At 50.8% G+C, this 14665-nt stretch overlaps 1 protein-coding gene across 2 annotated transcripts; it reads right to left on the reverse strand.

Moving 5' to 3' along the window:
• Window positions 1–7160: 7160 nt before the first annotated feature.
• Window positions 7161–13135, reverse strand: LOC144733934 (dolichol kinase-like). Of its 2 annotated transcripts, none has more exons than XM_078615961.1 (2): window positions 12986–13135; window positions 7161–10253 (listed from the first exon to the last, which is right to left on the reverse strand). In XM_078615961.1, the coding sequence occupies exon 2, from the start codon at window positions 10184–10186 to the stop codon at window positions 8606–8608; it is 1581 nt and encodes a 526-aa protein (XP_078472087.1). In that variant the 5' UTR covers window positions 10187–10253; window positions 12986–13135; the 3' UTR covers window positions 7161–8605. The 2 variants fall into 2 exon arrangements, with proteins under 2 accessions (XP_078472087.1, XP_078472086.1); XM_078615960.1 differs by having other exon boundaries at window positions 7161–10838.
• Between the last annotated feature and the right edge of the window lie 1530 nt (window positions 13136–14665).

Below are 14665 nucleotides of genomic sequence, written 5' to 3' on the forward strand. Positions count from 1 at the left end.
CACAAGGCAGTGGGATGCTGCTGGATGCTTCTAGATGCTACCCACATGCCTCAGTCTTTGTTCGGCCTGCTTACGCATCTCACATGTTATCGCAGACTGTGCTTAACCCGACATCTGCATGAACATCGCGTAATAGGAGAACAGACTGTATTCATCAAAAAATATGTTTTTCACACAACTTCACGGTGTGTATTGTGAGCTCAAGAATCAAGTATTGATGCGTCGTTACATGCCCATCGAATGGCGTGAGCAAGACGCATTCATCATCAGCCATGATCCATCCACTTCTGGATGAAGGCTTCGAGATGTCAAATGTCCCATGATGTATCAACGTACAGTCGTTCCTGCATGCAAGCAAATTTAATCGCTCCATCTTCCCTCTGGCTGCCGCTCTTGACGTTAACCTTTGACCACCGCCCATCATTCCGAAAAACAACATTGTATCATGCCCAAGCACACAGTATTTTTAACATTCAGCATGGTGTGTCGAACTTGGCATATGCTATTCTGTGGTTCTTTCGGTAAAGTCCCGTAGATAGAAAAATAAAATAAAAATAAAGTGAATAAAAATAAAAATGATAAAAATAAAATTAAAATAACAAACCATTAATGTAGACTGTAGCCTGGTTCTTAATCGGAGTGAGTGTACTGGCAGTCTATAATGTAGACTGTAGCCTGGTTATTAATCGGAGTGAGTGTACAGGCAGTCTATAATGTAGACTGTAGCCTGGTTATTAAGTTGAGTGTACTGGCAGTCTATAATGTAGACTGTAGCCTTGGCTCCCTTATCCATGCGCACCTCTTTCTGTCTAATTCTCTGCGTGCTTCTCGCTTTCAGCTTCTGTTCTATTTTCTTTGTCAATGTTCATGTTTTTGATCCACGTCAAAGCATGCCAAGTTGCACTTAATAAAAGCAATTCAACCAAATGTCTGAGAATCCCAGGCATTTATTATTAACGTAGGTGCAGTTGTAGTAGCATGGTTAGATATTGTGTATATTCCCATTCATCCTTACCCGTAGTAGTGGACATGAGTCAACGGGGTGGTCGACTGGCTCGGTAGGATGAGCCGGGCCCTTGGGCCACTAGGGTCCCCAGACCCCACGAGGGGGACTGGGGGATATCCCAGGGCCCTCTAGAGAGTTCCAGAAGGGAGGCGTAGCTAGGGGCGGACAGACCCTGGAACGGGTAGAAAAGCCGGACCCCTCAACGGGTCCGGCAGTCCTCGTCCACCTGAAGACCTAAAGACCTGAAGAGCTACACTGAAGAGCTAAAGCGAAGAGCCCAGTGGGCAGAACCCGGACCCCTGGCTAGGGTCGGGTTCAGATCTAACCAATGTAGGGTTAGCGCTGTAACCAGTCAGGGCACGTTAGTCCGGAGGGGGGCTACCTCCTTAGGATATCGCGAGTGAGGGGCCCCGTTACCCCCTGTGTCATGTTCCCGAGTTTGTAATGAACGTGTTGCCTCTAGCGAACCGTCTCCCTCGCCTTGGAGCCACTACACAGTCAAGATTGATCAAACGCTACATTTGCACAAAAATCCCAAAGCCTACATTTGTAATTATTAAACGGAATGGACATAACCACAGTCGAAATGAAATGACCTACCCATAATGCTCTGTAAAAAATATTATTTCAATCAGCATGACACAAATCACCGCCAAAACGTTTCAACAGTTGTTGAGTAAAGCATTCACATTTATTGAAATACCGGACAGTAAGCAATGATTTGTCAAATAAACACGATACTGTAATAGTGTAATCGACAGATTTAAAAACTTGCACGAATCATTTATAAACATTTAACATTTCGTACGAAATTTCACAGGGTGATTAATTTATAGATACCCCACTGAAATGATAGAAACTGGAAAACACTTTATTAGAAAGCCTCTGCACGTCTCCCGCCAAACTCGAGACCTTAATAAAACCTTTGAATATTCTCTATGTGAGATACGGAGCCATCGTTATCACCATATGCAATCGGCTGTTGTGAAAAAGTCCATCATTAGAAATCAGTGGGGTATCTGGAAATTGATAACTGCATATTGGCACATTCCCATTTAGGTCCCTCCTTCCAGCTGGTACTTCCTGTGATAATCTAAACACGAGCTCAGCACAAACAAAAACACCAATATTATTTTGTGACACCACATGAGATCATTGGCACCACACATCACTGTGGCTCCATCATCTAGATTCCAACGCTGCTGCGCAGTTGACACCCCGCCCAACACAGTCCACTCGACAACATCCCGCGTCTTGGCTTTCGGCCTCCTGCACTGGTCGCCGACCTCTGGGTGTACAACACATCAGGACATTTCTGCCTCAAAGGGTGAGAGAGGTATTCACAGAGTAGGAAGGGCCCACGGCGCAGACGCAAGACTGGATCCCCATGAAATGAAAAGTGGAGTTGCTTGTCGTTGCTTCAAGCCCCACGCTGGGGGCGACCTGACCCAGCATTTTCCCCCAATATATAAGAATAACTTTTACCCTTTCTGGCAATAAAACAGGTATTAAGGTGATAATTGGTTCTTTACCCTTCTATCTGGCAACAAAACTGACACCTTTTTACAAGGAGTCATGTTTGCATAGACCGCAATACCTGCAGTCATAATACAAACAAAAGAACATAACTCTGATAATGTGCACTGTCCTTGAAGTTGTTATGTTCTTTTGTTTGTATTATGACTGCAGGTATTGCGGTCTATGCAAACATGACTCCTTGTAAAAAGGTGTCAGTTTTGTTGCCAGATAGAAGGGTAAAGAACCAATTATCATATTTTTACTGGCAAATGAGGTTCCCATAAGGTATTAAGGTGTTAAAACACCAAACAGAAACCTTTTGCAAGGAATCATGTCACTGTTTGAGACTATGCTCTAAGGCAGGGGTGGGGAACGTCTGGCCCACGGGCCATATAAGGCCCGTGGGCCGTATAAGGCCCGCAAAATCATTTGGTGTGGCCCTGCCAAGGCAACCGCAGGCGGGACTCGGAATTCAATAAATCTAGGAGCAAACCTGGAAAAGCAGTTGCGAGTAGCAACATCATCAATACCAGCTAACATCACACGCCTCGCCAAAGAAAAGCAGTTCCAGCCATCACATTAGGGGTGAGTTAATTATATGTTTGACCAAATATAACAGGCTCATTTTTAAGTTGATAATTTTGTAAATATCCAAATGGCCCTTGGCAGAAAAAAGGTTCCCCACCCCTGCTCTAAAGAAAGCTGTCTATGGTGTGGACCAATCAATTTCAAAGACAATGCATATACTACCAGAGCATGTTTTTTGTTAGCATTTTCACAAATATGTGGTTAATGCAAGGCATGATTCCTTGCGAACAGTTTCTGTTTGGTGTTTTAACATCTTAACACCCTGTTTTATTGCCAGAAAGGGTAAAACCTATTATTTTGATACTGGCAGGGAAGGTCCCATGATGTCTATCTCCAAGTTCGCACGGGAGGGAGGGGGGGAAGCAGCATTGCCGATTAAATCGATCGATCTTCGTTTCTGAATCCCAGTGGTTACATCCCAGAAGCTCCGCGGGCAGCAAGGGACCCAAGGAAACCGTAGAGAGGCTGCGACAGATCGCCGCTCGCATGAGCGCGGGGTGCCAGGCGCCGATGGCGTGGCAGGTGGCTGCTTTTGAGTGGAGATTCAAGTAGCAGGTCGAGCTGGGAAGATGCTGTCGATTAATGGACGGGAAATGTAACTGGTTACTATTTTTCGCGGTCGATTAACTTCAATGTCAGCGCAGCCCCACAAATCCTGCCTTCTTAAAGTGGGGCCCCCGCTCCAAGAAGCTTCGCCTAGAGTGACGCGAAAAATGATGCCATCACCAATCGCGCTAATCGCTTCCCGTCCAGCCGGGACGCACACAGGAACAGAAGCGAGACCGTTTCCCAAACCCCCTCACAACTATTTTTGTGTTACTGATGAGTGCAGGAATCAAACTGGTAATTAGTAATCGATTATTTAAGTTCGGACGGACCAACTCTAGCAGCAGCAACTGCTCTGCTCAGTTTATCACAAACTGTGCGTGTCGTGGAGCCTGTCCGCACGCAATTTAAACACATCATGCGCCGCTCTGTCGTCGAGTAAAAACCATCCCTATTACAAAAGGAAGTGCGATGGACATCGGTGGTGTACACGGTGGAGGTCTGGTGTGTGACGAGTATACAATGGTAGCTTCAAAAGTTACCGTCGCCCCTTTTGAAAGTTGAACCGGTGAAATGTACTTCGGTGCAGCACCACAAAACACGTTTATAAAAATGTAAATGGAATTTATAATGGAAGTTTACATAATTATCATCAGTAGGAAAGGTTTTACAGGGGTGACAATTAAATACGCGGGGGGAAACTTTCACAGGACACATTACAGAATACGGCACGAATCTATTGTGTGGCTCACCATGACCCACACAGCCACCATCGTCACTGACAACAATTTGAATTGGGGTGCCATGGTGGCGAGATGTTAACTACCTCGCCTGGTATACAGGTCGTTGGGTACGATCCCGACCCTAACGCCTGTATATGTGGAGTTTGCATGTCTCTATCCTTGTGGCCGCGTGGATTTTTCCCTGGTTCATCCGGTTTTTCCATCCACATTTCAGAGTCAACATGCGTTTTGAGGACTTGGCTGCTATAAATGTCCACGTGATAAGCCACTTCGTTGAGCTATCATTTGTGGCCAGGTTGCTTCTGAAAAAACGCTGTATAGCTCAGTGGGCCTTACCTGGTAAAATAAAAAAGCTTCTAGTTAAAAATTTAATACGGCCAGGGGTGGCCAAATCTCTAGGGCAATTCAAGTGCAGCGCTCAATCAAATTTTCAATAAAAAAAACTTTCATTTGAACAGGAAATAAAAACCCAGGTAATGCAAGAGGAGCCAGCGACACTCGCCTCCGGAAACGGAGCCCGGCACGAGCACTCCCCGGGGGGTTCTACCGCAGATTTCTAAACTAAAAAGCCCCACGGCCAACCAGCGACAGCGAAACCGGGCCGCGTGACCACGTGGCCGTGTCACCCCAGTGACCACCCCAGGTGACCACCCCAGGTGATCACCCGAAGTGAACCACTCGGTGTCTTGCCACTTGTCGCCTTGTGGTACGAGGCTCGTAGGGTCAGTAAAGGTTGGCCACCTTGCTTCATTAACTAAATGCACGTGCATCTCAAGGCGCTTGATAAACGTGAAGAAAACCAGCCCGTGCCACTCTTCTCCAGCAACTAAACTCTACAGTCAACTTAAGTTCACTTGAGAGGTCTCCTTCTCCACTGCAGTCCCCTATAGTCAGGGACGCCTCCCCCCCACCACCCGACTGCCCTCTCCTGTTCAAATAAAGACACAAGTCCAGTCTCTTCGTCCCCCGACTGGGAAAAAACTAAAACATCTGTCGGTTATGGCTGTGGGGTGCCGCCAAGACGTTAAAAAATCCATCGGGTCTTAACACAAACATTTCAAAGTGGTGAGGCTATAGTTTAAAAACGACATCGACACGGACAAATTGCACGTAATGTTTTTGTTTTGCAGTAAAATTGATCATCCGCTTGGGGGCCTTTCACATGGTCCTTGTACGAAAAACGAACAGAGAAAAAACCCCAGGCCTCGCGCAACCGTGAGTTAAGAACCAACACTGCTACTAAGAGGTCTCAAAGACCTTCGGCAGCTTGTAAATCAAACTCAAAGTCAGGACTTCTTGAAGTTCGCTCTCCTAAGCCTCATCTATATTGCAGGGTTCCGCTGCAGCCAGCCATTCCCCGCGCTTGCCGAACAAGTCACGAAGGTAAGTTACGTGACAATTCGCACGCTCGGGCGATTCGGCTTGTCGCAGTTCGAGATCGGATTGTTGCCTTGTTTGTTGCCTCCAGTGTGCACCGTGCGTCTCATTCATTGCGCCTCATCTGTTCTGGTTGCATCCTTTACACTCTCTTGCATGTTCTCTGTTTGATCCCTTTTTGATAATAATGTTTACTTTTATACAGCGTTGTCGTTTTTGGTTCTTTCGGTAAAGTCACGTAGAAGGGAAATAATAAAATAATACAAATATAAAACAATAAAAATTCTCACGACGTTTCGACTGCAACACAAGCAATCGTCATCAGGTGTGACATCCACAATAACAATGGATTTCACACCTGATGCTGATTGCTTGTGTTGCAGTCGAAACGTCGTGAGAATTTTTATTGTTTTATATTTTTATTATTTTATTATTTCCCTTCTATGTGACTTTACCGAAAGAACCAAGAATATGAATCCCTCCAGTCACGAAAGCTTTAAATCAAAATTTAGCGTTGTCGTTGTTCATGCAAAATGCATCTCACAGTCAGGGCTGGCCCGAGACCAGCTGCTAGCAACTGGCGCCAGAGGCAGACTGCAATCGGCACCCCTCAGCCCCAAGGGCAGATCTAGGCTGAGGTTTTTGGTAAACTGGGAAACATTTTGCCCCTATTTTCCATATAATGTTTTTTTTAAGCGTATTTGTTTTTAAACAGAGGCATAATTATTCAGTTTGTCCGTCCGTACAACTATCCAACCCAATACATTCTCAGAAATGTTGAGAAATTAATTACGATTAATATTCCCTCTGTACGTGCATGGGGAATTGAAATATTGACATCTTCGTGATTTTTTATTTGCATTTTTTTCCCCTCGAAATTTGCGCCCCACTTAACTTGGCGCCTTATGCAACCGCCCTCGTTCGCCTACATGGACGGCTCAGGCCACTCCTGCTCACAATCGCTGAGGAACCACGGAAAAGCTGGAGGGCAGCAGCCAGGTGGTGAGCCGGCACAATTGCTCAAACTCTGAAGTCCCCTCAATGTTCAGATGTTTTCAGCGCATTAATGAGCGTTCACATTTGCGGGAAGAAAGCAGAGCGCCCAGAGAAAGCCTCCGCCACGCGAGGGGGTACTCCCCCCCCCCCCGTCCCGTCCCATACATAAGGGACGGACGATGTTATTCCACATTTGCTCTACCGCCTTCCGGCGAGCCAGGGTATGGCACCTCTCCTCAACGGCCACGGGAAGGGGGTTCCACGATTCGTGTGATCCACCAACCCTCACTGCGTCCACGGAGCTCGATCACCGCCCCCCGCCCTCTCACCTGTACCGACTGCACTCCGCTTCGTCCGTCTCATTTGCACTGCACGCACTATCCATCTCATGTTTGTTGTTTTATTTGTACGTTCATCTTTTGTGCTGCCCAGTAATCGACATCGGATTGTTTTATTCACCTTTGACGGTTAAAAAGAAGAAAAAAAATCGCACGTAAAAATCAACACGTATTGAGAACAACCCATATGAACCTCATGGCGGTACCCCGGCTCTCGCATAATGTCCGTGATGCAGTCATTTTTAGTCTGTTGATGGTCGGCGATGCGGCAATCGACTCATCTCGACGAGCTGTGCACGATGCACTATGGTGTGTACGAGCGCTCAGGGTTTTAGCGCTATCGTCCTCGCTGCGTTTTGACATTGCGGAGTAGCACTGATTTCGGATTGCTTGGTACCCCAGTCGCGGAGTGAAGTACACCCCTGGAAAAAATAGTGTCCCAGAAATAAAATATTTCATTGCCTCGGCCATTTTGTATTATTTGGTACCCCGGGGTACCGCCATGAGGTTCATATCTCTCACACCTACACACAATTTGGGCGCGCATGGCCGGCGTGAGCATCGACGTGAACCACCCCGCTACGTACCTCGAGTGCTTTCGAGTGCAACGATAGCGATCCCTTTTGGGCGACCAGGTGTCTCCGGGCTCAGGGGCTCATAGCGCCCACTTTAGAGCAAACGAGTTCAGGCGGCAAACTGATTTTAAAGACCGGGTTCTCTAGTGCAGGAAGTAGGAGGTCCGTCTTAACCTGTGTCACCCAATTTCCTTTCACAGCCCTCTTGTCGATCCACTTTTGTATCAATGCCCCCTCCCCCCTCATGGTGTCGTTGGTCACGGGTGAAGTGTGCGTGACCATACTTCACCACGCGCTGGTCAATGCCGTGGCCGGTCGAAGTGCAATGCGCAGCAGACCCGCTACACGTCGCCGCTCAAAAAAATTACTGCAGAAAATAAATATCCTTATCCCCCTTTTCACGTAATTTGTACAAAACTAATTTTTTTTGACCAAAAAAATGAGAATGTAAAATACGACGACAAAAACGCTGTGCGGTAACCTTCACGATATGATAAAAAAATCATCTGGCAGTGTGACCCCAAGTGAAATGATATAAGTAATCTCTTTAAGAAGAATAGTAGCCATGAAAACAAACGGCCGAAACAGACGAGAGAGCGCATGCATGCAAGGCAGCCGTGTGTACGTTCCCTGCATCACACACACACACGTACGGGAAGGGCCACTGGGAATGAAAAGCCGGACCGTGAGCTTCTAGCGAGGGAAACAACTGCGTAGGATTTCACGTCTAGCGAGCCGAATCGCCCCCTCCACCCCGTAGGGACGCGGTTTGTCGGATCGTACCACGGCGTCATACCGAATGCGCGGCACGACCTGAAAACGCGCTGCGGAGCCAACGGAAAACACGAGGGAGGTAGAAATGACGACGAGCCGATTCGGCACGCTTCACCTTGCCGCCGGTGGCACCACCGTCGTCGCTCAGGCGAGGAACAACGCGAAGGCATACAGCGGCAGCAGGAGGTTGTCGATCTGCGCCGTGAAGGCCTCGAGGAGGGCCGCGAGCGTGACGCACACGAGCACCGACGCGTACTCCGACCCGAGCCGCACGGCGCCGTCCGCCACCGCCACCACGGCCAGCACCATCACCTGCGCGAACACCGACGCCGCCGTCCCCTCCACCGTCTTGCTCGTGCCGGGCCAGCGGCAGCATCCGAGGCCCGAGCCGAACACCGAAGCGACCGCGTCGCCCACGCCCAGCGCCAGCACGCCGGCGTACGGCGCCAGCGACGGGAGGCCGACGGCCGCGCCGGCCAGGGGGCAGCAGGCGGGCCACGAGAGCCACAGGGGCAGCGCCATGCCGAGCAGCAGGTAGATGTGGGTGAGGACGAGCGGGCCCGAGTCGCGCTCGTCCACCAGCGCCGGCAGCGACGCGCGCAGGATCCCGCCCAGCGGCCGCACGTCGAAGGCCCGAGCGTACTCGAGGCCCAGGAACGCCGCCGCCGCCGCCACGGACGCGAGGTGCAGCAGGGCACGGTCGCGCGCCAGGCCCGGCAGGAAGGCGGCCACGGCGAACGCGTGGAAGGCCTTGCGCGCCGCCGTGCGGGGCAGGGCGCCGCCCGCGGGCCACGCCGCGCCGCCCAGCGCCGCCGCGAGCGCCACGGCGCCCGCCAGCAGGAAGGCCCAGTAGGCGAGCGTGTAGCGGCGGTCGCGCGGCCGGCTCAGGAAGTCGGCGAGCCAGAGCAAGGGGTCGGAGTGGAACAGGTGCTGCAGCCAGGGCAGCAGGATGCCGAGCGCGAACACCAGGCACAGGCCGTAGAAGTAGACGGCGCGCGCCAGGTGGTTCGACGTCATGAAGCGGAAGAGGAGGCCGAAGATGGCGCCGGCGACCACGGCGCCGGCGCTCACCACGAGCAGCACGCTCGTCAGCTCATCCCGCTTGGCGCCGCCATCCGAGGCCACGGTCCACGTCGCCAGGCAGTGCGCCAGCGCGCCCAACCCCTCGGCGACCACCAGCGCCTCGCCCAGCGACAGGCTGCCGGGCAGCGCCACCAAGAGCAGGAGCAGGAAGGCGGCCGATGCCAGGAGGAGGCCGGCGATCACGGCGGCGCCGTTGGCGCCGGCGCCGCCGCGCAGCGCGTGGACCGCCAGGGCGGTGGTGGCGACGTAGACGGCGCAAGTCCGACGCGGGAGCGGCCGCGTGAGCAGCAGCCCCACCAGCGAGGCGAGCGACAGCAGCAGCGACGACGAGAGCGCCGCCGACACCGCCGCCGCCTTGGCGGCCGTGCCGGCACAGCGGTGGGCCAGCGCCGCGGCCACGAGCGGGACGGCCAGGCCGCCCGCCAGCAGGCCGCACGCGGAGGCCGAGCCGGGCCGGAAGGTGGCGCCAAGCGTCGGGGAGGCGCCGATGAGGCGGCCCCACTTGGGCTGCGTGTAGAAGGTCTGCACAGCGAGGAGCAGCAGCGAGGCCGTGAGCGGCCCCCACGAGGTCAGGTGCAGGCGGCAGACGCACGCCACCACCACCGCCGCCTCCAGAGCCGCCGCCACCGACGACGACGACATGGCTCGCGGCGGCGCGAGAGCGGGAGGGCTCAGGCGCGCTTCCGAACGGACGCCTGGACAAATCGGACTGCGGGGGTGAGCGCCGTGCGTGTGCGTGGATTAGAGTGGATACTTCGTGCTTAGTCTGTCCCGTCCCACTGATGCGCCAAGCGACCCAATTCCTCCACTTCTTACGGTCTGGGTGCCAGCCGATCCCTGATATAAATTCAAGATGAGTCACTGCTTGGAACCGAGCTACGTGAAGACGTCTGTGCTGTTTGTGTATAAACACTTGAACAATGTTTCTCGGCTATGTGTGCTGCCTGTATTGGGTGCACGTATTACGTGAACAATGCATGTCAACTATGTCCACTGCGCTGGGTGCGTGAACTGCGTCAATAACGTATTTCAACAATGGATCCTGCCCGTGTATTGAATACACCGCGCGGTCAGTGCATCCGCGCTAGGTAGCTTGCGTGTGCACCGTGTGAACCGCATTAACAGGTGTATCTGTGCAACATAGCCTCCTTGTTGTACTCCGTGAGCTGCGCCAATCTGCCCTCGATTAACGGTGCTCTCTATCCCCGAGCTGCGTGTTCCGTGGGATGGCGAGAAGTGCAGGGGCTCGGAGCAGCGTGGCGGAACGGGGCTCCGGGTCAGCGATCCGGCCACCCTGCGTCGTCGAACACGCACATGGACCCCCCCCCCCCCGCTCGGGTTACGATCGCGCGTCGTCGCCGAGCGCGCGTCCTGCAAAATCTCGGCGGCGCAGCGACGGCACAGCGGCGGCGGCACAGTGGCACAGCGGCACGGCGGCACAGCAGCACGCACGGTGCTCTGAACGCGGCGAACCACGTTTTTTTATATCTGGCCACGGCTAACGTCGGCAGCGGCTGTGATATCTAAACCAGTCCTGGGTGGGACCCCTTCACCCATCCGCATTCTTAATTCAGCTAGGTGACCAACACAGCACGGAGGGGGATTTGTTCCAGCAGTGGATTGACAAAGCCTGCTATGTGTTAAAGTGTGTGTATATATATGTTTTTTTAAAGGGGTGATGCAGGTCATCAATTTTTTTCAGGGATAAAACTTTTTTTTTTATATAAAAGCGAAATTCAACTACGACTCCTCCTACCAATGTTTGACCCAGATGACAACATCGACTTGGCTGGCTCACCAGCCCCAAGGACCCAGCGTGACTTGATAACGCACGAGTCATTCTTACCCTTGCACCTAACGTGTGACGGTGGCGATGATAATGATGTTGTGTGGCAAAATAGCAAAATTGTACAGCCCAGTTGATATCCTGTCTGGGGATGGGGAGTGACGGGAGAATGAGTAACAGTGGAAGAGTGGAACAGTCGTTCCGAACACGTGGTTTTCATTACCCATGTCGTTATCGCTGTTAGTTACTGCTTACGTGTCTTTTTGACCAATGGGGTGACCCTTTCAATTCATGCGCTGTGTGCACATTGTTCCCATTAGTGTGAAATACCGACGGCATGTTTGTTCTTCAGTTTGTTAACAATCATCAATGCCAATTTAATGTTTTTGCACAGATGGGCCTCTGGGGGGAGGAGTGGTGGCACAGCGGTTAGCGCACTGCACTATGAACCTGGCCACCTGAGTTAGATTCCCAGGGAACATTACTGGCGGGCATCACATCAACCTTTCCTGCCTCCACCATCCCCTTCAATAACTCACTTTCATCCATCACTGGATTAACAAAGCACTGTAAACTGGCATTATTTAGTCATCGAAGGTAGCACGAATGAACATTACTACACTCAACTGTGCACAGCACGCACACACTGCTATACAAGCGGCGTGAATGTAACCGACTTGCTATACTGTACTCTGTACAGGCATCTCTGCTTTGCCCTGCACGCTCATGCCGGCCAAGTGGCGGTGGCGATGACCCCGACCCTGACGCCTGCTGCTGTATATTTGGAGTTTGCGGTGTCTCTCTCCCCGTGGTCGCGTGGATTTTCCTCCGGGTTCTCCGGTTTTTCCCTCCACATTTAGAATGAAAATCACGCGTTTAGAGCATTTGGCTGCTATACATTTCCACGAAATAGGCCACTCCGTTGAGCTATCATTTGTGATAACCAACAACAACCACCACCACCAACAACAAAACAACACCAACAACACCACCACCAATGAATCTCTGATGTGTGCACGGCGGTCAGGTCACCCCGGCACAGGCTCGAACATTCTCCCTTCGAGCTTCGGAGAGATCGAGATGGGGGGGGGGTGATTCGGTCACGGGCCGTGCCTTGATTCCAGCGAATAAACAATAAAGGAATCAATTGAACTTCGCATGATGTATTCATTAGCTCGTTCAGGAACCACCCGGCGGCCTTGACACAAACCAAACCACCATCGTCATTGCCTCGCCGCGTCTCGTCTGCGCAGCCAACACCGACGGCACAACGGCGATCGATTTGGCAGTCTAATTAAGCTCGCATTAGACCAATTAAGGACGTCGTTTGGGTCGAGGGAGCATCGCCGTTCATCTTCGGGCCTACACGCGCTCACAAAACAATACCCCTCGACATTCGCCACTAAGTTGGCGGTGACGTTACCCGCGGCGCCCGTGCCAGGCCAGGTGCACTTTGAGGCCACGTGAAATGTCTTTGTAGGCTCGCTGACAGGCAGGAAGGTCTCGGGACAGACCCTGCAGGTGCCATGGGTCGGCTGACTGAGAAGACCGGTAGATGCACCTACACCAGCTGCAGCCCCCGTAACACAACACACATCAGCTCGCGTTGACACACACGCAGCGCACAGCGCAACGCATCAGACCCGCGGGCTTACGCGGAGCGTGCTGCTGGGAGATGGTGAGAGGCGAGCTTGTTGTTGTTGTAGAGGTTGTTGTTGTAGTGGTGGTGGTTGTGGTTGTTGTTGCTGCTGCTGGATGACAGACGCCAGTGATGCTGAGAGGTCAGAGAGTCACGGAGGGCCGGGGGTGGGGTGTGGGGTGGGCACGTGGCTACGGCGAGCGAGACGGACCCCCGCGGCGCCCCGACGGCCGCACGTGTTTCGCGTTTCGGTTTTCTTTTAAATCGCAGAAACCCAAACACTCTAAAATTCGTACGACGGAATTGAAAAACTTCGACACTCGCCGACAACGAGAGAGCGACAAGAATAAAATCAGCAACAACCCCTTCGCACGTCCGCAACGTGAAGTAGAAAATTATTTTCTTATGTTTTTTCGGTAAAGTCACGTAGGTAAAATTTTAAAATTAATAAAACGTCGTGATTTTTATTTTATTTTACTTTTATTAATTTTAATTTTTTACCTACGTCACTTTACCGGAAAAAACCTAAGAATATGAATCCTTGCAGTCACGAAAGCTTCAAATCTAGAAGAAAATTATTTATCGCACATCCCATGGAGGCGATCACGGCCGTCTGGGAGTGCAAACGCCGATGCGTGTTGGAGAGTAAACCCACAACATTTACACTTCCAGTAACGACGATTCGTCGGTAATTACAACCAGCATCGTCAGGCGGACAAAAATAAACCTCTTATGGATAATATCGGTAGCGAAAGCCTCGACGTGTTAAACTGACGTACGCTTTCGCGACCAATATCAAAAATAAAGGTTGTATCGTTAGATAGTAAATATAAATGTGTCGTTAAAGCCGCCACCACCCGACACAACCAACTAGTAAGGTTTGTGAGGTAAACAGAACGTGCCAATTCGTCACTAGTACAGCACTAGTGTGTAGTGTATAGTGTACTATACTAGTACAGCACTAGTGTATAGTGTAGTGTATAGTGTACTATACTAACACAGCACTAGTGTGTAGTGTATAGTGTACTATACTAGTACAGCACTAGTGTGTCCTGTATAGTGTAGTGTATAGTGTACTATACTAGTACAGCACTAGTGTGTAGTGTATGGTTTAGTATGTAGTGTATATTTTAGTGTGTAGTGTATAGTGTATTGTATAGTGTTTAGTGTAGTGTATAGTTTAGTGTATAGTGTAGTGTACTATACTAGTACAGCACTAGTGTGCAGTGTATAGTGTAGTGTATAGTGTAGTATACTAGTACAGCACTAGTGTGTCGTGTATAGTGTAGTATACTAACAGCACTAGTGTGTAGTGTATAGTGTAGTGTATAGTGTTTAGTGTAGTGTATAGTTTAGTGTATAGTGTAGTGTACTATACTAGTACAGCACTAGTGTGCAGTGTATAGTGTAGTGTATAGTGTAGTATACTAGTACAGCACTAGTGTGTCGTGTATAGTGTAGTATACTAACAGCACTAGTGTGTAGTGTATAGTGTAGTGTATGGTGTACTATACTAGTACAGCACTAGTGTGTAGTGTATAGTGTAGTGTATAGTGTAGTATACTAGTACAGCACTAGTGTGTAGTGTATAGTGTAGTGTACTATACTAGTACAGCACACCGGTGTGTTGAAGAGCCAATCCACAACATTGACAATCTGAGTACGACGTTTCGCCAGTAATTACAACCAGCATCAT

The sequence above is a fragment of the Lampetra planeri genome, chromosome 49 (genome assembly GCF_965212315.1).
Source record: "Lampetra planeri chromosome 49, kcLamPlan1.2.h2, whole genome shotgun sequence".
Taxonomy (NCBI): domain Eukaryota; kingdom Metazoa; phylum Chordata; class Hyperoartia; order Petromyzontiformes; family Petromyzontidae; genus Lampetra; species Lampetra planeri.

Excerpts from the sequence above, each read along its gene's own strand:
- LOC144733934 (XM_078615961.1), bottom strand. The coding sequence starts at position 10,186 with ATGTCGTCGTCGTCGGTGGCGGCGGCTCTGGAGGCGGCGGTGGTGGTG.